At 44.4% G+C, this 17120-nt stretch overlaps 1 protein-coding gene across 2 annotated transcripts in view; it reads left to right on the top strand.

The window, feature by feature from the left end:
* AMBRA1 (autophagy and beclin 1 regulator 1) overlaps positions 1-17120 on the top strand; it is a 226798-nt gene that overhangs the window by 60470 nt on the left and 149208 nt on the right. For both annotated transcript variants that reach the window (XM_075927593.2, XM_075927594.2), the window contains exon 8: positions 4808-4894. In XM_075927593.2, coding sequence (XP_075783708.2) covers positions 4808-4894 — 87 coding nt within the window. The remainder of the gene's footprint in view (positions 1-4807; positions 4895-17120) is intronic.

The raw sequence follows: 17120 nt of genomic DNA, 5'->3' as shown, positions 1-17120 counted from the left end.
AAAGGAGCAGGACTTTCAATTTTAAAGTGGCTCTTTGTGGAATCAGCACTCCTTCCCAAGCAGAGGCAGGAACACCGAAGACCTCTGAGCATTGCACCCCTTCCAGTGGTTTCTGATGCAGCTCCGAGAAAGGACTCTGCATTGCCCCTTTCTGGCACCCAAGCAGCCATTATCCTGGCACCACTCCTATTCCTCCACTAGGTACAGCAAGCAAGTGAAGGGGCACCATTAGCACCAATTGCTGCCGCATCTGAGTCTTCTGCCAGGGACAGCATGGACAAAGGGCCCTCAGGTGTGAGACCTTCAGGCCATGCACCATCAGCCACGCCAGCTCAGGGCCCTCCAGCAAGCCCACCTTTCTTGGACTCCCTTCAGCTGCAGGTGGAGGAGGTGGCAATGCCCTCCAGCCCTGATACTTTTGAGGTCTTCAGGGGTCTCTTTGAAGTGACAATGCAGAAGTCTCCCCTTGTATGAGACAAACTGATGCTTCCTTATCAGCAGGTGCCCTCTAGAGGCAAGCTGGTGATATTGGGACTTTTGGCGCCCAGACCTACTTCATAGCACCGCTCCTTTGAGCACTGCTGGTTTGACTCATAGTACCAGTCCCACAGTCCTGGCCAACAGAGCTGCTCACAATTGAAGCTGTCCTAGGATAGCAGATCTTGGTCCCGCTTGATGTCCCGCTCCCGATCCCTGACTTTGCAGCCATACTCAGGTCTCGGAATTGCTTTCTGCAAAATTCCAGGGACCGCTCGTCATAAGCCTGCTATCCAAACTCCTAGCCCCGCTCTTCTGTTCACCACCGCTCTGTCTCAGTACAGATCCAACTCAAGACTGAGTGACTCTGCAGCAGCACTCTCCATCATGGCATCGGTCACCAGCCAGCCAACATTCTGCATCTATGCAAGACTGTTTGCCAGTGCCAACATACTCAGCTCCACCTTGGCTGTCTATGTTGGACATAAATTAATATTTTACATTATTTAAAATGAAGTTTGAAAAACGAACATGAGAGAGTTAAAATGCTTAATCTGTTCAATAATTTAAATTAAACTGTTCTCCTTAGCTGCAGCTCTAGCAAAATGGCTTGGATGTAATTAAAGGTGAGTTTCCATTAGCAACTGGTAGTCTGCGGAAAGGTTTACATTGAGCCAGTTGGTACTCAGGCCAAAAAGTTTGAAAACCACTGAAATAGAGGCACGCTTGGCCTCTCCCACGGAGAGACCGCAACAGGCTCCCTGCTGCTCCACAAGAGCCCACAAAGAGATCAGGTCTGTTACCATGGCAGTTAAACATCCACTCTGGTGTGGATGATGGACAGACTCTTTGAGTGTTCCTCATCCAAGCAGTTGATGTGTTAAACAACGCGTTAAGATGCCAGGTTAAAACACTCAGCACATCCAAAGAAAGGCAGGATGTATTGTCTCTCCAGAGAAGGTTATCATGACTTGTGTCTCTGGGTGAACAAGCCCTTTGTGAGCTCTGAAGAGGTGAGATATTTTGGCTTCTGATTTCAAGGGATTTGTTCTTCTGTCTTTGGTCTAGACCTGAATGAAGTTACCTGTGACAACGCATTTCTGAGTTATTCAGACACACAAAGTGAAACCTGTGCCAAAGATTCCATGTCCAGTGAGAAAGTGCTGCTGTCAGAAGAAATAAATTCAAAGTTTCTCCAATTTTCTTCAAAGATCGCCTCTACCAGGCAGTGGGGCTTTTTACTGATTGGTCCCTTATATTTTTGAAGCATGATTAATGTTAACTGGATCTTCTTGGGTAATAGCAACAGATTTGCTTTGGGCCCAATCCTAGCTTAAAATGTAATTGGATCAGGCCCTTTGTAAGCAGTTTGGGAAGTTGCCTCATTTGGCAATTATTATTAGGTATTATTTACATGATATAGGCATTGCCATCATGGTATTGACACGTGCATTTCTCAGTAGCTTTACATCTAAAATAGCCCAGCCCCATTGATCTCCATGGACAATGTACCTTTCAAGCAGTGGTGGTGAGGGATAGTGACATAGAATCATAGAAAACTAGGACTGGAAGGGACCTCGAGACGTCGAGTCAGTCCCCTACCCCCTTGGCAGGACCAAATACTGTCTATACCATCCCTGATAGACATTTATCTAACCCTGCTCTTAAATATCTCCAGAGATGGGGATTCCACAACCTCCCTGGGCACTTTATTCCAGTGTTTAACCCCCCCTGACAGGAACTCCCTTGCTGCAGTTTAAGCCCATTGCTTCTTGTTCTATCCTTAGAGGCCAAGATGAACAAGTTTTCTCCCTCCTCCTTATGACACCCTTTTAGATACCTGAAAACCGCTGTCATGTCTCCTCTCAATCTTCTCTTTTCCAAACTAAAGCCCAATTCTTTCACTCTTCCTTCATAGGTCATGTTCTCTAGACCTTTAATCATTCTTGTTGCTCTTCTCTGGACCCTCTCCAATTTCTCCACATCTTTCTTGAAATGCGGTGCCCAGAACAATACTCCAACTGAGGCCTAACCAGCACAGAGTAGAGCGGAAGAATGACTTCTCTTGTCTTGCTCACAACACACCTGTTAATGCATCCCAGAATCATGTTTGCTTTTTTTGCAACAGCATCGCACTGCTGACTCGTATTCAGCTTGTGGTCCACTATAACCCCTAGATCCCTTTCTGCTGTACTCCTTCCTAGACAGTCGTTTCCCATTCTGTATGTGTGAAACTGATTTGTTCCTTCCTAAGTGGAACACTTTGCATTTGTCTTTAATAAACTTCATCCTGTTTACCTCAGACTAATTCTCCAATTTGTCCAGATCATTTTGAATTATGATTTTATCCTCCAGAGCAGTCGCAGCCCCTCCCAGCTTGATATAATTTGCAAACTTAATAAGCGTACTTTCTATACCAATATCTAAATCATTGATGAAGATATTGAACAGAGCTGGTCCCAAAAACAGACCCCTGCGGAACCCCACTTGTTATACCTTTCCAGCAGGATTGTGAAGACATGGTCTTCTTCACCCTGTAATTCTCATGGTTCGTTCAGTATTGTCATTCTGGCTTGTGGAAATGGAGGGCACTTGATAGTTTTGTACTAAGTTCAAAAAATACAGTTGCAGTAAATCTCATTAGGAATGTAAGTTCACATTAATCAGTTAAACTAGTTAATGTTAGGTCACATTGGGGCTGCCACCAGCTCCTAGCCCCCTTTGGAGCAGCCCTTGTCCACAGTAAGCTAGAATCCCCATGGAGAGACGCTGCTCTGGATACTGGTGCAGTCCCTTCCTGTGGAGCCCCAGGTTCTCCACAGACAGGAAGTGCTCGGACAAAAAGCGAGCCCTCTGTGGGGCTGGAGCAGCCCCCTGCTTGCAGCAGGTGAGGAGCTGCTCCAGCCCCCTCGGAATACCAGTTAATTACCAGTCAGGAAGCATCATCAATTAGAGCATTGGGTTCCCAAACTGGGATATGCCCCCCCGGGGGGGTGCATGAAGAAATTCCAGTGGAGGTGTGAGGCAACCCAGCCCCTACCACAAGTTTTGCTGCCCTGCTCAGTTCCTTTTTGTTTTGTTTTTTCCCCCTTAAACAACTTGTGCTGGCCCGCTTAGTTCCTTTGTGGGTGGGTGGGTTTTTCAAAAATCAGAAAGGGGAGGGGGGGGCGTGATGCTGAAAAGTTTGGGAACCACTGCAGTTTTTAAAAAGCTTTTTGGATTTAATTTTTCAAGTCTACCGTTTCATGGAAGCTGGAGTTTAATGGCAGCAATAGGCTTGAATGAGTGTGTTCTGGACTTCTGTCAGGCTCTGTGACAGGAGGATGAGATGGGCTATACTACATATGGTTGTCATGAACCATAGAGGCTAGGTTTGAGAATATGCAGCTGCACATGCTTTGCTTTCAGTTCTATACAACTAGGATTTATGTGTATGTTTCAGTCTCTGCTTCTCCCTCTGACTTTAACAGAGTGAGAGAGACTGGGCCACGACTGCTGACAGAATTTCTGTGTCCCTGGGCAAGATTGGGGGAGGGGGTTCAGGGTCCCCAGAAGGAGTGGGTAGTTGGACAGAAGGGGCAGGTCTGGAAAGCTAGCCTTTCCCAGCCAGCCCTTCTGCATTGCCTGGCCCATGCCATCCTAGGGGTCCCGCTGCTGCCGTGGTAGCAGTGACGGGGGGGCCCTGAGCCCCGGGCCAGCTGCCCCACCCCCAGGTTGGCAGCCTTGGTCGGGACTTGTCCTGATAACCTCTTTCTTTCTCCTGGCCTCCAAACTATGATGCGGATGTTTTCCCGTAAATCTCAGCTGTGACTCTGTGCTCTTTCAGTAGCAGTGTGTGCTAAAGATCAGTCCTGATTGGAAATACTGTGTATTGTATCCAGAGAGCAGAAAATTCAAACCAAAGGAGAAGTCACCCTGTAATACAAATATGAAACTACATTCCTCATTCCATGCTCCTTGACGTATTCTCTTTCTGACAGACTGCTAAATCAGCATCAGTGATTACCGATCTTAGCTACTTTTGACTGCTTGCCCCAAGGGAAGAACAACCATCTGCAGCTGTCTCTTGAGACATCCGTGCAGGATTAAGTCCATTTGGGAGTTCTATCTATATAATGGGGTTCATATGGTTTGAATCTTTGTGGCAAAAATTTGTGCCAGCTATCACTGGCCCTTTTTTGTCTGTACAGTCCCATGCATATCTAGAGCAATGAATCAGTAATAGCAAATTATCTCTGGAGAAGTAAGGAAGCAGGAGACATGGAGCCATTGCTGTGGCCTTTCTGCTGGTCATTTACAGACATTAACATTTTTGTTTTATGATTTCTAGGAGGCTATTGGAGTCTTCCCTCATTTCGTTATCACGCTACGATGGAGCAGGGTCCCGGGAGCATCCAATCTATCCAGATCCAGCCAGGTAAGGCAGTGAAATCCAGATTCAGTCCAGTTTTCCTACATACTGGGCTCCTTGGTAATACTACTGGTATGCGAAGTTCCCTATAAGCTGCATGGCCACACAGCTGTTTTCTGAGCCCTGCTCAGAGTCTCAAAGCTCCAATGCAAGCAGGGAGTTCAGCTGGCCAAAGGGGGGGGAGGGTGGGACATGTCTCAGCAGCAGCTAAACAGAGCTAGCTGTGTGCTTGAACTAAGGAGCTCCAAGAGTAGGTAAGCAAGTGATAAGGAGGTAATCAGTGGTGGGGGAGGGGGCAGAGTGAATGAGCAATTAATTAATTGGCTTGGAGGGAAGTGTCAAAGGGGAGGGGAGTTTGGAGAGCCCTTTATGTGGGGGGTGGGGGAGGGATGACAGAGGCAGAAACCCAGCAGTCTCCTCAACCCTCCTGGGCTGGGAAGGGGGAGGTAAGGGCTGACTGTATGGGGTAGGTGGGGGAAAAAGGGGATGGGTGGGTACTGGCATTGGGATGAGGTGGGGGTGGGGTTGTGCTGTGCCCTGGGGTGAGGTGTGGATAATTTGTTTGTGCTGATCCTGTCCTGACTCCCAGCTGGACTGCTGGTGCCTGCTAGTATGAGATGCAGGATTTTATCCCAGCCCCCAGCTGCACTGGGGGGAGCAGATTGCACGGGAGTAAGTGGGGAGAAAGGAGGTGGGTGGGTGCTGGCATCTGTGCAGTGAGGTGGAGACTAGGGGCAGTATGTTTGGGGTGTCCTTCTGACTCACTTGCTGCAGTCCTCTGTCTGGATTGGAAGGAGAAGTGGGGGGAGGAAAGCAAGCTGTATGGGGCGGGGGTTTGTGGGGGGTACCAGGACATTTGCATGATTACATTTCACACAAAGTTTTGTTGATATTGCTGGTGTGCATCCATACACTACCTCAATATTGGTGTTACACGGAAGAAATTGCAACCCGTCCAAAAGAAAATTCAGCCTGCCCAAGGATAGAAAATGTTGGCAGGAACACTGCTGGAATGTGGTCAATCTCATCTAATCTGTCATGTATGAGATGACCACGAGGCCTGTGCCCTTTGGTGATGTTTTGACAAGCCCCTTCCATACTGCCTTTCATTTAAATCAAAAGGCTTTGGGCAATAACATAGTGACAAAAGAGTGGTAATAAAGTACAGAGAACATGCTATTGTGTGAGTTTTGGTCAAGACTGAATTCAGCCTTGTTTGGGGAAGGGATCTCTTCTTCCTTCTGTCTGTCTACATGTGTGTGTCAGATGAATCAAGTGGAGAGAAAGTCTCCATACAACTGAACACAGATCATCTAATACTCTCAGTGAACCTGGAGGATAATCTTGTGATCTGGACAGCAGATAATTCAAACTACAGGCAAGGCCATCCTGTATCTGTTCATTTATTATTAGGAAAGGACCAAGTAACGATGGGAGAATAACAGGACAGATTGGAGCCAATGACAGCAACCTGTTTGGATGCAACATAGTAAGGAGATGATAGTGGAGTTTAGGAAAGCAAATATTTGGAAAATGAAGATGCTAAGAAATTAAGTAAAGGTGATGGAAATCAGAGTTCATGAGTCTAAGGTACGGTAGAAGAGAGAATGACAAATTAGAGACAATGGATTTCGGGAAGGCACATTTTGGTAAGCTCAGAGAGCTGGTAGGTAAGGTACTATGGGAAGCAAGACTCAGGGGAAAAACAACTGAAGAGTATTTGCAGTTTTTCAAAGTGACATTAAGAGCTCAAAAGCAAGCTATTCCACTGTGTAGGAAAGATAGAAAATATGGCAAAAGACCGCCTTGGATCAACCAGGAGATCTTGCATGATCTAAAAATAAAAAAAAATCATATAAAAAAATGGAAAGTAGGACAAATTACAAAGGATGAATATAGGCAAACAATATAGGAATGCAGGGGCAAGATTAGAAAAGCAAAGGCACAAAATGAGCTCAAACAAGCTACAGGCATAAAGGGAAACATGACATTCTATAAATCTATTAGAAGCAAGAGGAAGACCAAGGACAGGGTAGGCCCATTGCTCAGTGATAAGAGGGAAACAGTAACAGGAAACTTGGAAATGGCAGAGATGCTTAATGACTTCTTTGTTTCGGTCTTCACTGAGCAGTCTGATGAAGGCATGCCTGACATAGTGAATGCTAGTGGGAAGGGGGAAGGTTTAGAAGATAAAATAAAAAAAGAACAAGTTAAAAATAACTTAGAAAATAACTTAGATGCCTGCAAGTCACCAGGGCTTGATGAAATGCATCCTAGAATACTCAAGGAGCTGATAGAGGAAGTAACTGAGCCTTTAGCTATCATCTTTAGAAAATCACGGAAGACTGGAGAGATTCCAGAAGATTGGAAAAGGGTAAATATAGTGCCCGTCTATAAAAAGTGAAATAAAAACAACCCAGGAAACTACAGCCCAGTCAGTTTAACTTCTGTGCCAGGAAAGATAATGGAGCAAGTAATTAAGGAAATCATCTGCAAACATTTGGAAGATAATAAGTTGATAGGGAACAGCCTGCATGGATTTGTAAAGAACAAATCATGTCAAACCAATCTGATAGTTTTTTTGATAGGATAATGAGCCTTGTGCATAAGGGAGATGCGGTGGATGTGGTATACCTAGACTTTAGTAAGGCATTTGATACCTTACACATTTGATACGGTCTTGTATGATATTCTTATCAATAAACTAGGCATATACAACTTGGATGGGACTCCTGTAAGGTGGGCGCATAACTGGCTGGATAACTGTTCCCAGAGAGTAGTTATTAATAGTTCACAATCCTGCTGGAAATGAGTAACAAGTGGGGTTCCACAGAGATCTGTTTTGCGACCGGTTCTGTTCAATATCTTCTTCAACGATTTAGATATCAGCATAAAGAGTACGCATATTAAGTTTGCAGATGATACCAAACTTGGAGGGATTGCGACTGCTTTGGAGTATAAGATCATAATTCAAAATAATCTGAACAAATTGGAGAAATGGTCTGAGGTAAACAGGATGAAGTTTAATAAGGACAAATGCAAAGTGCTCCACTTAGAAAGGAACAATCAGTTTCACACACACAGAATGGGAAGCAACTGTCTAGGAAGGAGTACGGCAGAAAAGGATCTAGGGGTTATAGTGGACCACAAGCTAAATATGAGTCAACACTGTTGCAAAAAAAGCCAACATGATTCTAGGATGCATTAACAAGTATGTTGTGAGCAAGACACAAGAAGTCATTTTTCCGCTCTACCCTGCGCTGATTAGGCCTCAGTTGGAATATCATGTCTAGTTCTGGGCACCACATTTCAAGAAAGATGTGGAGAAATTGAAGAAGGTCCAGAGAAGAGCAACAAGAATGATTAAAGGTCTAGAGAACATGACCTATGAAGGAAGAGTGAAAGAATTGGGCTTGTTTAGTTTGGAAAAGAGAAGATTGAGAGGAGACATGACAGCGGTTTTCAGGTATCTAAAAGGGTGTCACAAGGAGGAGGGAGAAAGCTTGTTCTTCCTGGCCTCTGAGGACAGAACAAGAAGCAATGGGCTTAAACTGCAGCAAGGGATTGGATTAGATTGGATATTAGGAAAAAGTTCCTAACTGTCAGGGTGGTTAAACACTGGAATACATTGTCTAGGGAGGTTGTGGAATCTCCATCTCTGGAGATATTTAAGAGTAGGTTAGATAAATGTCTATCAGGGATGGTCTAGACGGTACTGGGTCCTGCCAGGGGGCAGGGAACTGGACTCGATGACGTCTCGAGGTCCCTTCCAGTCCTAGTATTCTATGATTCTGTTATAAGCCTGGTCTTGCTTTCTGGGAATTGAGTCTAATTGATCTCTTCCATGTTGAATTTCTGCAACCTGTGACAGAAGATATAGCTGCTTCAGGTGTCTGTTAGATCAGGGAACAACATCAAGTGCAGTTTTAATCTTGGAAGCAATTTTTAAACTAGGTTCGACAGGGGCAGGTGAGCAAAGCCCACAGGTAAGTGCTGAATGTGCGGGACTGGGAGATGGGTTGGAAATGGGGGGGACTACGGCCTATAATGGCAAGGAGAAAGGAGGGTCAGGGCACAACAGGGAGGCAAGATCAAATCAGTATCTTAGATGCCTATATACAAATGCGAGAAGTATGGGTAAAAAGCAGGAAGAACTGGAATTGCTAACCAATAAATACAACTATGATATCATTGGTATTACAGAAACCTGGTGGGATGGGACGCATGATTGGAATGTTGGTATGGAAGGGTACGGCTTGCTCAGGAAGGACAGACAGGGAAAAAAGGGAGGAGGGGTTGCCTTGTATATTAAAAATGTACACACTTGGACTGAAGTGGAGATGAACATAGGAGATAGCTGTGTAGAGAGTCTCTGGGTTAAGCTAAAAGGGGTAAAAAACGAGGGTGATATCATGCTAGGAGTCTACTACAGGCCACCTAGCCAGGTGGAAGAGGTGGATGAGGCCTTTTTTAAACAATTAACAAAACTATCCAAAGCCCAAGATTTGGTGGTGATGGGGGACTTCAACTATCCAGACATATGTTGGGAAACGAACACAGCGAGGCACAGGCTATCCAATAAGTTTCTGGACTGCATTGGAGACAACTTTCTGTTTCAGAAGGTTGAAAAAGCTACCAGAGGAGAAGCTGTTCTGGATTTGGTTTTAACAAATAGGGAGGAACTAGTTGAGAACTTGAAAGTGGAAGACAGTATAGGGGACAGTGATCACGAAATAATAGAGTTCATGATCTTAAGGAAAGGTAGAAGGGAGACCAGCACAATTGAGGTAATGGATTTCAGGAAGGCAGATTTTGATAAGCTCAGAGAACTTGTAGGTAAGGTCCCATGGGAAGCAAGACTGAAGGGAAAAACAACTGAGGAGAGTTGGAAGTATTTCAAAGGGACGTTGTTAAGGGCCCAAAAGCAAACAATTCCGCTGTGTAGGAAAGATAGAAAATATGGCAAAAGACCAGCTTGGCTTAACAAGGAGATCTTGCATGATCTCAAAATAAAAAAGGAGACATATAAAAAATGGAAACTAGGACAACTAACAAAGGATGAATATAGGCAAGCAACACGGGAATGCAGGGGCAAGATTAGAAAGGCAAAGGCACAAAATGAGATCAAACTAGCTACAGGCATAAAGGGAAACAAGAAGACCTTTTATAAATACATTAAAAGGAAGAGGAAGACCAAGGACAGGGTAGGCCCACTGCTTAGTGAGGAGGGAGAAGCAGTAACAGGGAACTTGGAAATGGCGGAGATGCTCAATGACTTCTTTGTTTCGGTCTTCACCGAGAAGTCTGGAGATGTGCCTAACGTAGTGAATAGAAGCAGAGAGAGGGTAAGTTTAGAAGATAGGATACACAAAGAACAAGTTAATCACTTAGGAAAGTTAGATGTCAGCAAGTCACCAGGTCCTGATGAAATGCATCCCAGGATACTCAAGGAGCTGATAGAGGAGGTATCTGAGCCTTTAGCTATGATTTTTTGAAAAATCATGGCAGACGGGAGATTCCAGAAGACTGGAAAAGGGCAAATATTGTGCCCATCTATAAAAAGGAGAATAAGAACAACCCAGGAAACTACAGACTGGTCAGTTTAACGTCTGTCCCAGGGAAGATAATGGAGCAGGTAATTAAGGAAATCATATACAAACACTTGGAAGATAATAAAGTGATAGGGAATAGCCAGCATGGGTTTGTGAAGAACAAGTCATGCCAAACTAATCTGATAGCTTTCTTTGATAAGATAACGAGCCTTGTGGATAAGGGAGAAGCGGTGGATGTCATATACCTAGACTTTAGTAAGGCATTTGATACGGTCTCGCATGATATTCTTATTGATAAACTACGCAAATATAACTTGGATAGGGCCACAATAAGGTGGGTGCATAATTGGCTGGATAACCGTAGTCAGAGTTGTTGTTAACGGTTCTAAATCCTGCTGGAAAGGGATAACAAGTGGAGTTCCTCAAGGGTCTGTTTTGGGACCCGTACTATTCAATATCTTCATCAATGATGTAGATATTGGGATAGAGAGTACGCTTATTAAGTTTGCAGATGATACCAAACTGGGTGGGGTTGCGACTTCTTTGGAGGATAGGGACATAATTCAAAATGACCTTAGCAAGTTAGAGAAATGGTCAGAGGTAAACAGGATGAGGTTTAATAAAGAGAAATGCAAAGTGCTCCACTTAGGAAGGAACAATCAGTTCCATACATACAAGATGGGAAGCGACTGTCTAGGAAGGAGCATGGCGGAAAGGGATCTAGGGGTCATAGTGGACCACAAGTTGAATATGAGTCAAAAGTGTGATGCTGTTGCAAAAAAAGCAAATATGATTCTAGGTTGTATCAACAGGTGTGTTGTAAGCAAAACTCGTGAAGTCATTCTGCCGCTCTACTCTGCGCTAGTTAGGCCTCAGCTGGAGTACTGTGTCCAGTTCTGCGCTCCACATTTCAAGAAAGATGTGGAGAAATTGGAAAGGGTACAGAGAAGAGCGACAAGAATGATTAAAGGTTTAGAGAACATGACCTATGAAGCCAGGCTTCATGAACTGGGCTTGTTTAGTTTGGAAAAAAGAAGATTAAGGGGGGACATGATAGCGGTTTTCAAATATCTAAAAGGGTGTCACAAGGAGGAAGGAGAAAATTTGTTCCTCTTGGTTTCTGAGGACAGGACAAGGAGTAATGGGCTTAAAGTGCAGCAAGGGAGGTTTAGATTGGACATTAGGAAAAAATTCCTAACAGTCAGGGTGGTCAAATATTGGAATAAATTGCCATGGGAGGTGGTGGAATCTCCCTCTCTGGAGATATTTAAGAACAGGTTGGCTAGACATCTGTCAGGGATGGTGTAGACGGAGCTTGGTCCTGCCTTGAGGGCGGGGGGCTGGACTCGATGACCTCTTGAGGTCCCTTCCAGTCCTATTATTCTATGATTTAAAACAAGTTCTTGCTCTTATCGCATGGAATTTTGAGGGCTGTAAGTAGTGATGAGAGCTTTAAGTATGAGAATTGGGATTATAAGGATCCACTGAAGGAAAAGCAAGTGTTGTGAGATTATCTGTCTTCAATTAATACCAGATCTTTCTCCCCAGCAGAGAGTTATGTGCATGAATCCATCAACTGGAGCTGAAAGTGTGAGTGGGGTAAGGGTATGATTAAGGCTCGACAAAAAATACAATCTACTTGCCCGTGGCGAGTAGATTGTAACCTGGAAGAGCCGGGTTCAGGCGATCTGCGCATGTGCTGAACCATCTCCACATGCGCAGATTGCCGGACAGCGCGGCTGGCGAGCGGAGCTCGCCACGGTTCAGTGAGCCCTGGGTATGATCATTGCAGAGTGTCTCAGATGTATTGGTTATGCTGGACCAAAGGGCATCATTTGAGACAATGGGATCTTTCCAATTTCCCTTAGACTTTCCTAGAAATGTAGGGGGAGCTCTTATTTCCATTGATTGCAGTTGAGTATGCTGCAGAATCTGCTGATGTTGCAACAATGTCTGAGCCTATTGGGTGCATCCCAGAAAATACAATAGAAAAGTTATTTGAAGCGGGAATGGTATTACATTTAAAAAAAAAAAAAAGACCAAGATCTGTCTTCTCTAGTGGACCTTCAAAACTTCAGCCACACACTAAAGCAGGGATGGGCAATGGGGCCTCTGCGGGCCAGATCCAGCCTGCCCAGCATGAGGATGCCTTGCCACTCCCCTGCCCCCAGTCCGATCAGGGATTGGGGGCGGTAGGGATGCACAAAGTCTCTCACTCCCTGTCCCCACCCTGCAAGTGCCACACGACCCTTGCAGGGTGGGGACAGGAAGCAAGAGACTTTGTGTGCTCTTCCTGCCCCTACGTCCTGATTGGCTTGGTGGCAGGAGAGCGCACAAAGTCTCCTCCTGACCTGCAAGGGAGTAAGTGCCTAGAGGGGACTACCAGCTGTTGAGAACAGCTGGCAGTTCTCTCTGGGTGGTGGCAAAGACTTCTTGTGCTCCTCCACCCCCAGACCAATCAGGGTCTGTGGGAGGGGGAGCATAGAAGTATGTTTGGCCTGCCTCTTCCACCATAGGCCCCACCCCTTCCAGTGTGGCCCAGGGCCACTTCAGAAATTAGTGAAGTGGCTTCCTGTCTAAAATTATTGCCTACCCCTGTTCTAAAGAATGATTGTGTTGGATCTAGATTTTTATGTTGCACCCACCACTTGTTATATGAGGTGCATGGTTTGAATGAACAGTGTAGGATTTGGAACGAAGCAAGGAAAATGTTGATCACTTTAAAGCTGTTTCAGAATTCACAGGAATCTTGTGATGGAATTGAAAGGGCCTGTTCTCTTTTTAGATGGTCTCATTGGTTGGACTTCTTCAAGGTCAGCCTACTTGTTAAGGCCTATCCCTTGACTTCCAGATTTACTAAGTCAATAGGACAAGAAAGCAGGAAGGAAATTGCTGCCCTACTACAAGTGCCCTTTGACATACGTTACTCTATTACAGCTTGAAATAAGGATATTTATATTAATATCCCAGCTAGACAATTTCTGTGTGTCTATACTGTTACAAGTCAGACTATCTAGTAGAAAAGATTCCAAGAAAATCTTAGATTGCTGAAGCAGTTATTGTGGGTATGACTGTGGTGTTGTCTACTAAGCAGGTCTGAATGTTGACCTGGATGAGTTGACACATGTCGTGTGGTTTGATTTATTTTATATCCAAGGGAAACCAGGACACACCAGGGCTACTTAACCACTTTCTTATTTATTGCAACTTTTAAGCAGTTAATACAGTTGTTTAATTTTTACAAGCCTTAAGAACAATTACTATTCAATTTAAGCCTTATATACTATATATTCTAAAGCAATTAATACAGCGCAAAGCAATGCAAAAGCAATTAATGGAAGATCTACTATAATACAATAATAAAGCCTCATTTACTTCACCCGTATGCTACCTACAGTACCAGGCAGGAGGTTGTGGTTCTTTTTCTTCCCATGCATTGGAATGCCTCGCACTGGGTCGCTGGTATGAAGGGCCTATTTAGTTTTAGTTACATCGAACAGGACCTATGGGTCAATCCTGTCCATTCCCTCCCATCAATTGTACTTACTAAGCCCAATTTTATAGTAGAGAGAGACTTGGTCATTCTAATAATATTTATCAGTTGATTCCGTATGGAGTAGGATACATAAAATGCCCAGTGCCCCTATTTGCGGGGACATCCTTTTACCCAGAATGTTATCTAAATTATGTGCATAGTTGACAGTTTCATGACTGCATCTGTACTTTTTGCTTATCAGAAACAGAAGTACCAGTACAAGGTTGCTTGTCCTGTGTTCTTGACATGGTCTCGTGTACCATGCTTAATCTGCATTGTTATGCAAAACAATTGCTGACTCTCGGGCCTTGCCTGCGTGCTTTGGTGCACCAGGCTTGAGAGAGGCCAGAAATCTGCACTTTGGACAAGGCAGACATCACCATTTATTGCTAAGGAGCTTCAGGGGGTAGCCAAGTTAGTCTGTTACAGAAAAAAAAAAAAGCAAGATTCTTTCCTGTAGAGAATGTCCAGTTTGACCAATATATATATAATAGAGGGGCACTGTTGGCATTTGATGGCGTAGATCAAATTACTAGATGACCGGTCAAATGACCCTTTGATTTTGTGGCTTGTGGTGTTTGCTCCAGTGATGAATTCGTCAGTGTAGATATGTGGGCAGAGTTGGCATCTTTTCTGGTTGCAGGGCCAGGTTCCTGGAGGCTTATGATGTGGTTGTGTGGTATCTGCTCTAATCCCACTGACAGAGACCAGTAACTTCAGGATCTCTACCAAGCATTTATAAACCTCAACTACCCACCCACAGAAATAAAAAAGCAAATTGAAAGAGCCAGACGAATACCTAGAAACCATTTACTTCAAGACAGACCCAAGAAAACCAACAATAGAACACCACTTGTCATCACCTACAGCCCCCAACTTAAACCTGTCCAACACATTATCAATAAACTACAACCTATACTGGAACAGGATACTAAACTCCAAGAGGCTCTGGGAGACAGACCCATAGTCTCCTATAGACAACCACCTAACCTCAAGATGATTCTTACCAACCACCACAGGACATACCACACTAATACCAACCCTGGTACGTTCCCTTGCAACAAACCCCGTTGCCAGCTTTGTCCACATATTCACTCTGCTGATACCATTATTGGACCTAACCAAGTGAGTTATAAGATCAAGAATACATATTCCTGCGCATCCAGATATATAATTTATGCTATCATGTGCCGAAAGTGTCCGTCTGCTTTGTACATTGGACAAATGTCTCGGACACTTCGCCAGAGGATCAATGCCCACAAAACAGATATTAGACAGGATCACAAAGAAAAAACAGTTTCTTGCCATTTCAACCAGAAAGGACACTGTCTCAACGACTTAATTACCTGCGTCCTGCTTCAGAAGCCTTTTAAATCTGCACTTGAAAGGGAGTCCTCTGAACTGTCATTCATGCTAAAATTCGACACTCTACGTGTCGGTCTCAACGAAGACACTAACCATTACAAAGATAGCTTCCCCAATTATCACCTCTAATACCATTAGCTCACAGACATTTACCTTCCCACCCCGCATCCCCCTTCTGTTCTGAAATGTGATTTGTCCTTTTCATATGTGTTCCTTTTTTTAATTGTATCCTTTGGTATATATGGTTGTGACTATTTTCTTCCACTATTTGATCTGAGGAAGTGGGTCTGGCCCACGAAAGCTCATCATCTAATAAACCATCTTGTTAGTCTTTAAAGTGCTACATAGTCCTGTATTTTGTTTCAGCTACACCAGACTAACACGGCTACATTTCTATCATTAATGTATAGCGGTAGGGAGGTGGACAACAGAGCATCTTTCTCTCTCCCCCTTCTCCTTCCCTTCTATTTTTTTTTTCGAGTTTTCTTATCCCCCTAGTCATAACTCCGGTCATCTGAAGAAGTGGGCTGTGCCCATGAAAGCTCATGATACCATCTGCATGTTTTGTTAGTCTATAAAGTGCTACCAGACCATTTATTGCTAGGGCATGGTAGTCTAGGCTCCCTTACAACTTGCTTCCATGCAATATGTCCTTCTCCACAGAAAAAAGCATGGCAGACCCTAGAATAGCAGTGCCTGGTACCTAGCTTTGTCTCCATTCAAATGGGTAGGCATGTATCTGGAGCACAATCTGTGAGTACTGGCAATATGTCAGATCATTGTAATGAGTTGTCTGTGGTTGCTCACTTGCAGTTATTCTTTACTGCCAAAACTGAAGAGGCCTCCCAGTTTCCTTTCTTTCAGTCATCTTGCGCTCTGTTCTCTCAAGCAAGGAATAGGCATAGAACAAGATGGTTAACCCTGAACTGGAGATATTTCATTATGTGGAATAGTTACCGCTGGTGAGGTGGTCCTACTTTTCTGTTGTAAGCTGGTGTCCCACGCTGCCATCTTGCCATGAGGTTGACTTTGGGAACAGCCATGAAGTGCTGTGGGGTATCCATGTGCTGCAAGCCATACTACAGAATCTTGATGATAGACAGTGGAGGGTTTTGGATGAATACTGTTGATCTAATGGTATTTACAGGCTTGAAACCAGAGGAAAATATATATGTTGACTCCTGCATCTGGTGTCTTAATGGAAGCAAGTCCATCAGTTCTAAACTGCTTTGTTGTCAGTGACAACTCTGGCCCTGGACCAGGGCTGGCCTTACCATGAGGCGAACTCAGGTGGGGTGGCACCACTAGGACCCAGAGTGTTTAAAAAAAATAAAATTTGTGTCTGTTGCTGGTGCATCTGTAGGTAGCAGAGCAGTACCATGAGAGGAGTAGAACAGGAAGAAGGCAGAATTGAGACCTTTCAAAGTTTTGGCCCAAGTGTGGCTCCCAGCCTCAGGTGCCAAAATGTTGTGGGCCGGCCCTGCCCTGGACTGCTTGAGGCTGGGGAAAGGAAATTGAAAGTGTAATTCTTCCTTGGTCAGAAGGAGTGCCTAGTGTTACCTTAGGTATCCTTCCAGTATTTTCAGGAACAGAGACTAGAGCTTCAGCAGGTGGAGAGATTTCCCAGGAAAAAGGGGCTGGAGGGATGCTTGAGGCTTGGAAAATCTTCATTCTGAAAGGTGGTCTTCACTAAGATATTGATTATCCATTTATCTACATGGCTACTTAGGATTCCCTGGGTTGTAACTGAGGACTTTGTATTGCCTAGTAATTCATCCCT

The sequence above is a fragment of the Pelodiscus sinensis genome, chromosome 5 (assembly GCF_052426305.1).
Source record: "Pelodiscus sinensis isolate ZL-2025 chromosome 5, ASM5242630v1, whole genome shotgun sequence".
Taxonomy (NCBI): Eukaryota; Metazoa; Chordata; order Testudines; family Trionychidae; genus Pelodiscus; species Pelodiscus sinensis.
The sequence above is the reverse complement of the archived record's forward strand: the minus strand, read 5'-3'. Positions and strand labels throughout refer to the sequence as shown.